Consider the following 12,540-nt stretch of genomic DNA (forward strand, 5'->3'; position numbering starts at 1 on the left):
TTTGTATATACTAAGCAGTGTCTTTGGGTGCCCTTTTTTGAGGAGTGACTTAAATCATGAAAACTTGTTGTGCAACCACACAGCAGATATATATCTAAGGTATCTTAGGGACATCCTGGGGATCCTGCTGTAATATGTCATCAGCAGAGTACTGAAATGCTAATCCAGCTTGACATTAGTCAAGTTTAAACCTAGTTTGCTTAAAGTTTGAAGAGTTTTGAGAATGCAATGCTAGGCAGTAGACAGCAGAAGTCATTGTATGCGTGCATCCCTCTGCCTTGCAAACTTGACTCTGCCTTGGAAAGGAAAATTCAGAAGAACACTGAGGCTGGCTTACTGTTGTCTGGCAGGTGGACTGTCATAGTGCTTAAGCTTTGCACTTGTACTGTGAAGGAAAGCTTCTGGCTCTACTTTCTTGATTCAGTAAGGTGACTACAGAGATTTGGGGCTCATGCTGATGTTACAGATCTGGTTTCATGCTGATGTTATGCTGCTTATTAAGCTGGGTAACTTCTTGATCAGGAGTGGGGGAAAGCAAGAAAGTATTTCTAAACAGTATTGGGGCTTAGGTTCCTTTTTTTATTGAAGGTGCGAGAACAAAATGTGAGGAATCTCAATTTCCATGTAGCAATGGACGCTGTATTCCTTTACTCTGGAAATGTGATGGTGATGAAGACTGTTCAGATGGGAGTGATGAGAGTGCTTGTGGTAAGTAATTGAAATAAATAATACCTCTGTGGTAGTACTTGCTAGTTGTCAGTGAGGGCATAACAGTGGATAGCTGGAGAGTTGCTTATCCTTTCCAGCACTTCTGACAGTCAGAATACAGAGGGGAGGATCTATTTCCCTGGAACAAATGGGAGACTATCTTGGTGCCTTGTATCCAGCTGAGGCAGTTGAATTATCCTGAGTGCTATGAAAGTCTTCTGGAACTGGTAACTGAGAGAAAAGCTCATGACAAAAACTCTTATTTGCAAAGGTGTTAACTGTCAAGAACAGAATGCAAGTCTGTTCTCAGGTCTTGCTTGAAGACATGGTAGAAACTGTTAGCTCTTAGGTGTTGGCTATTCTGTGGCTAAATGTCCCGTTTTATGCGTGAAAATGATTCTGCTGAGCCTCCTGTAAACACTAAGTCCAGCTTTGGCTGCTAACTCTTGCTTTAAGCAAACATAGAGGCCAAGATGGATGACTGGATGTACTTAGAGACGGGGCAAAACAGACTCAATATCCACCACTGGTGTTGTTGAACTGACAGTCTGCTCAAGCAAACCTAAACTGTTACCTTAGGGTTACATAGTACCACGCTTCTGTAATGATAAATCAAATGCCTTGATAATAAACTCAGAGTTCAAAATCTGAATATTAATGTCAGTAGACCTTACTTTAACTCAAGTGTGTTCAAAGCAGCAGCTATTCTAGCAGCATTGTCTCCTGTAACAATAGGAGTCCTTCAGTGCCTGCTTACAGGAAGATAAATGTTTCTCTGGGCACAGTATGACTCTCTAGGAAGTGTTAAACAGCGCTGTCATTAGACTGGTGGAGGATGACAGCAGACATCCCAGAACTAAGGATATTGCATCATGTTCCTAGGGCAGGGCCTCTGATCTCTAAACTGAAGTGTCTGTCCTCCCTTGCAGTGAAGAAGACGTGTGCTGAATCTGATTTTGTGTGCACCAGTGGCCAGTGTGTGCCTAACAGATGGCAGTGTGATGGGGATCCAGACTGCGAGGATGGGTCTGACGAGAGTGCTGAACTGTGCCGTAAGTGAGCCTGGCTTGTTGGTGCAGGCAAGCCTGTGGGAAATAGTGTTGTGACTTCTTGCCTGCTTGCAGCTCTCCTCCTAAAGGAAGGATGAACTTGCCGTCTTGGAGAGCACCTTCCTAAGTGCTAGCTTGGCTTTGGCCACATTGGGGCCTTGACAAAACTTTTTACTACTTAAAAAGATGCAGAACTGAGTGGGGACTCTGCACTTCTACCTAGTAACAGATAGCAAGTACAGGGTTTTATTGACAGTCAGAAGCAGCAACCACAACACAGCAGGCCTGACCATTACTGTGGCTTGTTCACGAAGTGATCACAGTCCTCCAAGACATCAACTTTGCGAGATAACCAGAGCTACTGTAGGAACTGAGTGACTGACTATATGTTGGGGGGTGGGAAGCAGAAGTACAGAGGCTGGATTGTGAGGCCTTGCAGTTAGCAGCCTCAGACTTAAGTGTGGCAACTAATCAAGGACTGTAGATCTGTGAAGCTTAATTTCTCTGTATCAGTAGGATCCACACTGAGGCATACTTCACAGAATCACAGAATGTTAGAGATTGGAAGGGACCTCGAAAGATCATCTAGTCCAATCCCCCTGCCGGAGCAGGACACCTAGATCAGATCACACAGGAACGCATCCAGGCGGGCTTTGAATGTCTCCAGAGAAGGAGACTCCACAACCTCTCTGGGCAGCCTGTTCCAGTGCTCTGTCACCCTCACTGTAAAGAAGTTTTTCCTCATACTCAAGCGGAACCTCCTATGTTCCAGCTTGAACCCATTGCCCCTTGTCCTATCACTACATGTCACAGAGAAGAGCCAAGTCCTTCTGCACTTTGGTATTACTCCTGCCTACTACTATGTTATAGCTCAAGGTGCTACAGTGTAACTGGTGGGCAATCACAAAACTACCACTACAAAGATGCACTTAAAATACTAATCTATTACGAGCTGGAAGCATCTTTTTGTACTGAAGACTACAAACTAGTGTAACCTCTTCTATGACAGAGCCATCAACTTAGATGGATGCTGGCATCTCATTAACTGCAGCTTTGTCCAGAGCTGAAGCCTTTCAGTCTCAACTTTCAGGACGACTGGTAAAGCCCAAGAGCAGTAGCTCTTAAATTTCAAAACTCTTAAATTGAACTTAAACTTTTTTCAATAGATATGAGAACATGCCGGGTAAATGAAATCAGCTGTGGTCCTCAGTCAACCCAGTGTATCCCAGTGTCCTGGAAATGTGATGGTGAAAAAGACTGTGACAGTGGAGAAGATGAAGAGAATTGTGGTAAGGGAAGAAATGGTGGCTGCATAACTCTATTTGAAATTGACTTGTCTGGACAAGTATACCTGGGCAGTATACCTGGGAAGATAAATTTCTCATAGTTCTCAGTATCCCTTTAAACCTACATTCGTCTGGTGCGGCAGGCCACTTAACAAAGCGGACGTGTTCTAACACTCCTCTATCCTGCTAAGTTAAGAACTACAGTGGTAAAAGCTATTCAGCCATCTATCTTTGGTCTCTGGCTAATTTTGGCAATGGCCATAGGCTTAGTCACATGTCGGGCAAGCCATCAGAACTTGTTCTCTGCAGAGTTTCTCAACAGGTAACTCTAGTTACTGCTTTTATTAACAAATGGTCTCCTAAAAATATAGTAGTGACTTGTAGCCAAGGGCACAGCTGATCTGCTTTATAGCCCTATCCTGGAGTATTCTATGCACTTATCTGAAAGTGCAGACTAGTGAAGCTAGGTTTCAGGTGTTGGGCAGCAACTTCAGGCCAGTATGCAAGTGAAGCTGCCACTGCCAGCATTAGAGTGCAGGATTTCTGGCTTCTTCTAATGAACTTGCATATGTATGAGGTGTCTGAGGTGTCCTGAGACAAATTTCCTGTAACCAGAGCCACAGGGGTGGCTTCCATCAGAGCCACCTTACCTGAATGGGCTAATGAGACACAGATTTGCAGACTACTTCTGTGTTTCTGTGGAGTGGCTGCCTTACTCAGCAAGCAAATGCCTTAATCTGACAATTAAGTCTACAGACAGCATTTCTAATGAAGCTGATAAAACTATCAGCCTAGGCGTACTGAGCTGCTAGCTACACTGCTATTAAACCAGTGTAATTTGTACTGGTGTAAGTTGTGTGGGTGTGCTTAATACCACAGGATCAAGTGGTGCAAGATCTTGCTGTGTTATTCCCCAGTGGTCCAGGCAAATGGGCCACTGCTTGTCCTGGGGATCAGCACAAAACACTTCAAACTATAGTGCATGCTGACCAGCTGGCTACCTTGATCTTGGTCTGTATTATAGAGTTAGCAATTCTCTTCTGTCTCTGATTCACATGGTTTGAGCCCATTTTCTGAAAGGCTCATGCTCTGAAGAAGAACAACCTAGATGCTTCAGAGGAGGGTCATTTTCACTAGGTAGTTCAATAACATAACATGACATCCAAAGGCAAGGAGGACAGTCTGTGTGGGGCCCAAGTGTCCTGGAGGTGGTTAGTTAGGTTGTCCTAGAGCCTTATAGCTGATCTTCTGTCAGCTAACAGCTGATGAAGAACCTGCAAAGCAGAACACTTTCATACAAAAGTCTGCCTTGTGCTGATCTGCTAATCTCTTATTCCTGTTACTTCAGGCAATGTGACTTGTAGTCCAGCAGAGTTCACATGCAGCAGTGGGCAGTGTATTTCCAAGAGCTTTGTCTGCAATGGTCAAGATGACTGCAGTGATGGCAGTGATGAGCTGGAGTGTGCACCTCCTACCTGTGGAGCTCATGAGTTCCAGTGCAAGAGCTCTACTTGCATCCCCCTCAGCTGGGTGTGTGATGATGATGCTGACTGCTCTGACCACTCAGATGAATCTCTAGAGCAATGTGGCCGCCAGCCTGCACCTCCTGTGAAGTGCTCTGCAAGTGAAGTGCAATGCGGCTCAGGTGAATGTATCCACAAAAAGTGGCGCTGTGATGGAGATCCTGACTGCAAGGATGGAAGTGATGAAATCAACTGCCGTAAGTTAACTTGGTCCTTCTCGAGGAGGTGTTGGTGGGCTCCTGATTTTCTTTCCCTCAGCAGACCTCACGAGTTTAAGTCTGTAATGATGGCTGTGTTCTCAGCTTCTCGGACCTGCAGACCAGACCAGTTCAGATGTGAAGATGGGAACTGCATCCATGGGAGCAGGCAGTGCAATGGTGTGAGAGACTGTCTGGATGGCACTGATGAAGCAAGTTGTAACAATGGTAAGTGTGGAACTAAGCAAGAACAAAGTCTTTGCAGAGTAGTTGCCCTCACAATCTTCATTGTCTCAGTTATTCAGTGCTCTGGACCTGGCAAATTCAAGTGCAGAAGTGGAGAATGCATAGATGTCAATAAAGTATGTAACCAGCAGAGAGATTGCAAGGACTGGAGTGATGAGCCCCTCAAGGAGTGTAGTAAGTGAATAAACCCACTACCCAATGCTGACCGCTAGACATACTTGGATACAGCCTCTGAGCTGTCAGATGCCAGTCTGGAGTGCCCATCTGCACTTCCTTGGTGGTAAACAACCAACAGAGTGCAACCTGGTCAATAGGCTAGTTTTATCCTAGCCAAACAGGCTATTGGGATGCCTTCGAGTGCCTTTTGGCCATGGAGAAGGCATTAGAAACTCAAACATCCCAGAGCCTCAGTCTTTGCTGCTGACAATTTGTAACACAAGTAACATGCTGATAGCTAAGCAAATATGAATTTGAGGAGGCTCTCTGGCATGTGACTTAAAGTACCAGAGTAGTCTATCAGATATGGCAGGCGTGATTAGAAAATGGATGGGTGTCTGGTAAAGCACTCAGTGACTAAGACTTTAAGACTAAAATATGTATGCTGTCTCAGAAGTGGTCAATTCTTCTCTTCTAGATATAAATGAATGTCTGGTGAACAATGGCGGATGCTCTCATATCTGCAGAGATCTTGTTATTGGCTATGAATGTGACTGTCCAGCTGGGTTTGAGCTTATAGACAGGAGAACCTGTGGAGGCAAGTATCGAGTAGGTTAACATGGGCCCCAGTAATGGTTTTGGAGATAAAAACAAATTAAATTGTTGTCTTTACAGATATTGATGAATGCCAGAACCCTGGTATCTGTAGTCAAATCTGTATCAACCTGAAAGGTGGCTACAAATGTGAATGCAGCCGTGGCTATCAGATGGATCTTGCAACTGGGGTGTGCAAGGCCGTGGGTGAGTATTGGCATAAGACTTCTCTATCCCCACTTTAAAATGAGGTAGCAGGTGATGTAGTGCTTATGCTACTGTGGTTTTGACACTAGTTGTTGTGCTGTTATCAAGATAACTTGTACAGACCTGAGTATTCCTAACATTTTGGTGCCATGACACAGTACTTAAAGCTGCCTGACAAACTTCTTGTGTCTCCTCCCTGGGCAGGAGGACCCTCCCCATCAATTTGTGGAGGGAGAGAATTATGAGGTATGGGTACAGCCAAGACCACTGTCATCATTCACTAGCAAGTGTGGAATGGCAAATACTAAATACAATAACTTTTAAAAACTTGTCATAGAAGAACAGTATGTGACTGCATGTCTGGAAGTACAGATAACACTCTTTTCACAGGGAAAGAACCATGTTTAATTTTCACCAACCGTCGGGATATCAGGAAGATTGGCCTGGAGAGGAAAGAATACATTCAGCTAGTAGAGCAGCTAAGAAACACGGTAGCTCTAGATGCCGATATTGCTGAGCAAAAGCTTTACTGGGCAGACTTCAGCCAAAAAGCAATCTTCAGGTAAATGCACTCTTCTGAACCCTAGTGTGCTCCCTTAAACCATCCCACCTTTTACCCAAGATACTTCTCTAGGTGCTGGTCATCAGAACTGTATTCCTGATGTCCTAAAGGCAAAGTACAGTTTGATGCAAGTTCCTGCAGCTAGCAATGTGTATGCCTGTTGCACTTCCTGCTAACTGCTTCTACAATTGTACAAAAGGCACTCTGTGGAAAGTCACAAGTGCATATTCTGCATTGTCAGCCTGAGATCTGTGTGCAGTATTTGCTGAGGCATGCCAAGTGTTAGTATCTGTGGAGGAGGGGGTTAAAAGCAAGTAATTCTTGTCTTCCAGTGCCTCTGTTGATACCCGTGATAAAGTTGGAACACACGTCAGAATCCTGGACAACATACACAGCCCTGCAGGAATTGCTGTAGACTGGGTTTATAAGAACATGTACTGGTCTGACTCAACTGCAAAGACAATTTCAGTGGCTAGCCTAGATGGCACAAAAAGAAAGGTTTTGTTTCTCTCTGAGCTGAGAGAGCCAGCTTCTATTGCTGTAGATCCTCTCTCTGGGTGAGTATTTGTCCTCGTTCTCTTAAAAGAGCGGACCTGCGAGCTCTTCCATGTCCTGATAACTGACTTAGCCTTTGTTAGTTATTGGTCATAATTAAGAGCGATACTACACAGTACTATAGTGCATCATACAACATAAATTCTGCTTCACAGCTTTATGTACTGGTCAGACTGGGGTGAGCCAGCAAAAATTGAAAAAGCAGGAATGAATGGATTTGACAGACAGCAGCTTGTGACAACAGAAATCCAGTGGCCTAATGGAATTGCTCTAGGTATGTTGAACTTGTCTCTGTGCCAGAGGTATTCTGGAGCTTTAGCAATCTGTTTGCTACAAAAGCTGAGGTCATCCTTCAGAGAACTCTTTTCAGCTTCTGAGAATGGGAAGTTCCTGCATGCATGGCGACACTGCAACAGACACAGAAGGCACTTTTCGGATACTGAAATGGTAACTTTTCTTGCACTGCTCTGTATTATAGTTGAGGCACAGGCCACTTAGGCAGCACTGTGGCAGCCTTCTGCATCCTGATATGGTAAGAAACTAGGGCAACATTGGAACAATTCTTGAACCTGTGGGTGTTTTGACTTTTGCAGGAGGCTTTGGAGGTTTTCTCCATATGGATAGTAAACCTGTTTTTTTGTGTGTGGTTTTTTTTTTTTTCTTCTCCTAGATCTTGTAAAAAGCCGTCTGTACTGGCTTGATTCTAAACTACATATGCTGTCAAGTGTGGACTTGAATGGCCAGGACCGTAGAATTGTGCTGAAGTCTCATATGTTCCTTCCTCATCCTCTTGCTCTAACGATATTTGAAGTAGGAATGCCTTCCTGTAGTAATTGTCAAGTCCTCTTCTTGCTAGTCCATGGCTAGCAATTATGGTGCTGATAGCAACACAGAAGTAATGGGATGTAATGACTCTGTCTTACAGGACCGTGTGTACTGGATTGATGGAGAGAATGAGGCAGTCTATGGTGCCAACAAATTTACTGGATCTGAATTGGTTACCCTAGTGAACAACCTCAATGATGCACAGGACATCATTGTGTATCATGAACTTGTTCAGCCTTCAGGTAACTCTAGTACAGTTTATGGTTACGTCAGTGTGCTGACATAACCATATGTTATTATGGTTATGTTCTGTGTAAGAAGCCTGCCCTGCTTGGGTGGTGGCAAATAGTATCCCTCCCCTGTACAGCTGTCTACTTTACTTCCACTTAAGAGTGACTTGAGCTTCCAACATAGGCACCTCCACTGGGGTTGAGAGAAGGTCTATCTGCAATTGCTCTTTCTTAGGCAGAGCAGGTACAAATCTATAACCTTCAGAGACAAAAAACTCTACTCGAGCAATTATTAAGCAGATAACTATGCTATGCACCTGGAATATGAAGGCTCACTCCTGTGAATTGCTTTACCAACAGGCAGGAACTGGTGTAAAGAGAACATGGCAAATGGAGGCTGTAGCTACCTGTGCCTGCCTGCTCCTCAGATAAATGAGCACTCTCCAAAGTACACCTGTGCATGTCCTGTTGGATACTTCTTGCAGGAGGATGGTCTGAGATGTGCAGGTATGGTAACAAGACTGGAATATTTTCCAGGGTGGATGGGGAAGGAGTAGGGGTACTGAACCTGGTGGAGGCAAACATGGCAGTATAGGCTGACAGCTTTGCATGAGTTAATTTGCTGTTAAAATCTGCAGCTGCTGTTCAAAGTCCATGCTTGGCTTTTGCATCATCATCATTTGCAACAAGACCTTGTACTTCAATGGCTTTCTGCAGGCAGCAAGCACATGCACAAAACATACACTTTCTTATAAAACAAGGGATGTAAACTAGCGTGGCTCTATAGCGTATAAATAGTGTTGAAAAGCTGATAGGATAATCTTGCTGGATAAGGAAGTTTGTTTGGACCATCTCTTGTGCTGCTGCTACTACCCTGAGCACTATGTTGGGGTTTTTTGTCCAGTGGAGTGGAACTAGAAACTCCAAGGTGCCCCTTGCTATATTGCATGTTGATTCTGACTGCCACAGAGCACTGAATGGGAAGGATGCTGTCCTCAGTTGGCTGCTCTAAAGGGTTGCTATAGCTATCAAAGACTGTACTCAACCAGTAAACTTATGGAACTAAAATCTCATTCAGAGATTTTCGGAGTGAAGGATGGGGTGGCTTACTGTTGTCCTGACTCTAAATACCTGTAATTCATGCCTCATGAGCTGTCTAGCCTTGTTTTTGGGATTATTTTTGATCAGAAACCCTCATCTGAGGGTATGCTAGTGAAATAACTGATTTCAGTATTTCCAATAAAGCTAAAAAGCTGCATGACCATTCTGACATCTGCTAAACATTCACTACCATGGCTCTCATAGCGAAGCCATTGCAGAACTTCAAGATTAACTGGGTTCTTGATCTATAATTAGTTTCAGGTACTGGAACAACTGTGGCTTACACTGAGGCTAAAGATACCAGCACAACAGAAAAATCTGCAACTGTTGGACTAGTTCCTGGAGGTACTGGTCCCAATAACTCAGACTGCTAAACATGAGATAAATTAAATGCAAACTGACCCACTAGCCTACTTGAAGTTTTCTCCTTTGCATGCAAGTAGAAAACACAGTCCAGGTTGTGTGTGTAGTGCAAGTACAACAGCTCGAGCATGTGATAAACAGAATTAGTTCACTGACAACAGTGTGGAACCTATAGGTTATACTAAATCCCAGGAGTGCTCAGAGAAGGCAAGCGATGAAAAAAGCTTCCTCCTAATATACTTTCTCTTAATATAGGATGAAACCTGTTAGGCTGTTCTTGCAGTGTGTAGCTAATATATCATAGCAGCTTCTAGGCTTGGGAAGTGCTTACGTCTGACAAAGCCTGTCAGTAAGCAAACTCACTACTTCAAATTCTCATGCAGGAGTCAATATCAGTGGTACAGCATCTGAAGTAGCTGCAGCTGGGGGAACATCAGCAGCTTGGACTGTTCTTCCTGTCTGTGAGTACAGCATTTGTGAATGTTTGGGACACCTTGTGGTGGGACAAGCTGGTCTTAATCAGGAGCTTGACTTGATCCTACTCCATACTTACAATCTGTTTTTCTCCCTAAAGTATTGCTGGTGATGGCTGCACTGGCTGGCTACTTCATGTGGCGTAACTGGCAGCACAAGAACATGAAGAGCATGAATTTTGATAATCCTGTCTACCTGAAAACTACAGAAGAGGACCTCACAATTGATATCGGAAGACACAGCGGTTCAGTAGGACACACCTACCCTGCAGTAAGTAAACCTATTGATATGTATGAGGCTCCAGGTTAATCCTCAGAGTAGATGTAAACACTGCCAAATGATATCTGGCTTGAGTTTAGGAAAAGTCTCTGCTCTTGAAGGCTGCTGACTGCAGCCAAACCACTGCGTTGAATCAGCTGAGAGCTTGTCCTTTTAATTGAGGCTAAAGTTGTAGTGTGTGTCTACTGTCCTATGCCTGAGTTGGAGTAATCAGTGCTGAATGTGGTCTCTAGCCTGCAGAACTAGCCCGTTTCAAACTGCTGCATAGTAATGATACACATTGTTTTGTATCTTGTATTAGTACAGTTGTAGCTAACTTGTGTTTATTTTGTACAGATATCTGTTGTAAGCACAGATGATGATATGGTGTGAGCGCTGGATCAGCAATCACTTCCAGTTTACTTGTGTTTTACACTCTTTGGGGATAGTAACCAGGTTTGTGGCTGCAAGACTTCCTCCATTCTTGGAAGAAAGAAGATACTTTCTGTACGTATGGAACACTTATGTAAATAGCTATTTTATACAGCTTAACAACAAACTCTGTAAATAGCTGTCCACAACAATTCAGCTTTTAGTGGTTACTGTTTTATCAGTAACCATTGGATTGGTCAGTCAATAACACCACTGACCAAATACAAAGCACTTTCCATAGAAAGCCATATTCCAGCCACAACTTGTAACACCTGTACATATGTTTATAGGCCACTTGTAAATATTATTCTTGAAAAATCACTACCAAGCACTTTGAAATACTTCAAATGTAAATTACTGTACACTGTCTTTTTCAATGATTGGGGCAATGGCAATAGGAAAAAACGGGTTACTATGATTGCCAAAAATTTGTAAACATAAGTAATTTTGTATGTATGGTTGAAACAGTCTTGTCTGTTGCCTTTTAGAGGTATACAGGTATGAACTCTCTTTAAGAAACCACTGTTAAATGCAGAGGAGGAGAAAAAAATTAAAAAAATTAAGCAGTTAAAGTATTGGTCTCCATTATTATGTTAGCACTGAAGTAAAATAGAGTATCTCTGAAGTTGTAAGCTTTAGTGGGCTACACTGCTACATCCTGTGATTCTGTGATACTAGCCAGAACATGAAGTATTTCTTAAGTTATTTCAAGCAGTACCCCAGACTCCAGAGACACTACTGACTTGCCAGGTGGCTGAGGTTTGTACTTGAGTAATACTCTGCAGGGTACTGGACTGAATGGGTCTCCTTTCGTAGGAGTCTGCCTGGACTCCTAAGTTAGGATTGACAGAGGCTAAAAATACTCAACTACTGTTGCAAGCTCGTAATAGGTAGCATTAACGGATGTTACGTGAAGATGGGTCAAAGCATCGTCTGCCAGGTGAGTGTAACATCCTTTGCAAGGAACTTAATGCACAAGCTCACAGTGGTGTCAAGCTGTTAGTAGTTGTTCTTCATGGCAGTGCCAGTACAAGTTGGATCTTGGTAGCTGCTACACGTGTACAACGGAATAGCAGAGCTGTGACATGGCAGCCTGTGACTGCAGCCTTGATGCCGAAAAGACCCTGTTGCTATATGTATAATGACAGAAGTCCCCTGTGATGAGAATTAACATGCTAGTGTCCCCTTCCCTGTAGGAACTCAATTCATTGTAATGGCTCTAAGATATTGATCACTTGAAGAGCTGGAGCCTTCCTCTTGGGTGACTATAGGAGTAAAAAATAAATTGTACAACTGGTCTGGGTCCAGGAAAGTGATAATCATCTTGATAACTCTTGAGCATCATACTATTTGAGTGCTAGCACCAGGTGTGTTCTTTATCCACTGTGCACATATAATTCATTCATGTAATAGAGAAGGATTAAGACTGAATTAACTTGTAGGTTCTGTAGTCTTCAGGCATTTTGCTCTGTGATCAAGCTTGGAGTAAAGAAAGAGGAAACTCTTTATGGCATATCTACTTGGTAGTCTCCAGCTGAGTAAAAGGTAGCTTCCCTAGCCATTAGTGGTTTCTTCAGTGACAAATTATTTTTCTGGGATAAAGTCATGGCTTCTCACCTGACACTGCAGGATCTTTGTCTTGAATTTCTGCTCCATAAGTACTGTAGCAGGAGATGCTACTTCACTGTTGCTAATGCTTCCCCTTCAAGGTGAAGAAGAAATTACTTCTGATTGGATGCAGGTTCAAGGGTAAGAGATAGTTTGGAAGAAGCAA

General features: G+C 43.4%; 1 protein-coding gene across 1 annotated transcript; it reads left to right on the plus strand.

Annotated features, from left to right (window-relative positions):
* Positions 1-588: 588 nt before the first annotated feature.
* VLDLR (very low density lipoprotein receptor) lies at positions 589-11,338 on the plus strand (the record flags this gene model as incomplete). The annotated part of the gene is made up of 18 exons (XM_010072529.1): positions 589-708; positions 1,638-1,760; positions 2,924-3,046; positions 4,392-4,763; positions 4,869-4,991; positions 5,061-5,183; positions 5,644-5,763; positions 5,841-5,966; positions 6,357-6,528; positions 6,861-7,085; positions 7,239-7,357; positions 7,754-7,893; positions 8,009-8,150; positions 8,499-8,645; positions 9,495-9,584; positions 9,986-10,063; positions 10,177-10,346; positions 10,692-11,338. Coding segments are annotated over 18 exons (2,549 nt in total), but the record flags the coding sequence as incomplete, so codon positions are not given.
* Positions 11,339-12,540: the final 1,202 nt, after the last annotated feature.

Source organism: Pterocles gutturalis, unplaced genomic scaffold, assembly GCF_000699245.1.
Source record: "Pterocles gutturalis isolate BGI_N339 unplaced genomic scaffold, ASM69924v1 scaffold14742, whole genome shotgun sequence".
Taxonomy (NCBI): domain Eukaryota; kingdom Metazoa; phylum Chordata; class Aves; order Pterocliformes; family Pteroclidae; genus Pterocles; species Pterocles gutturalis.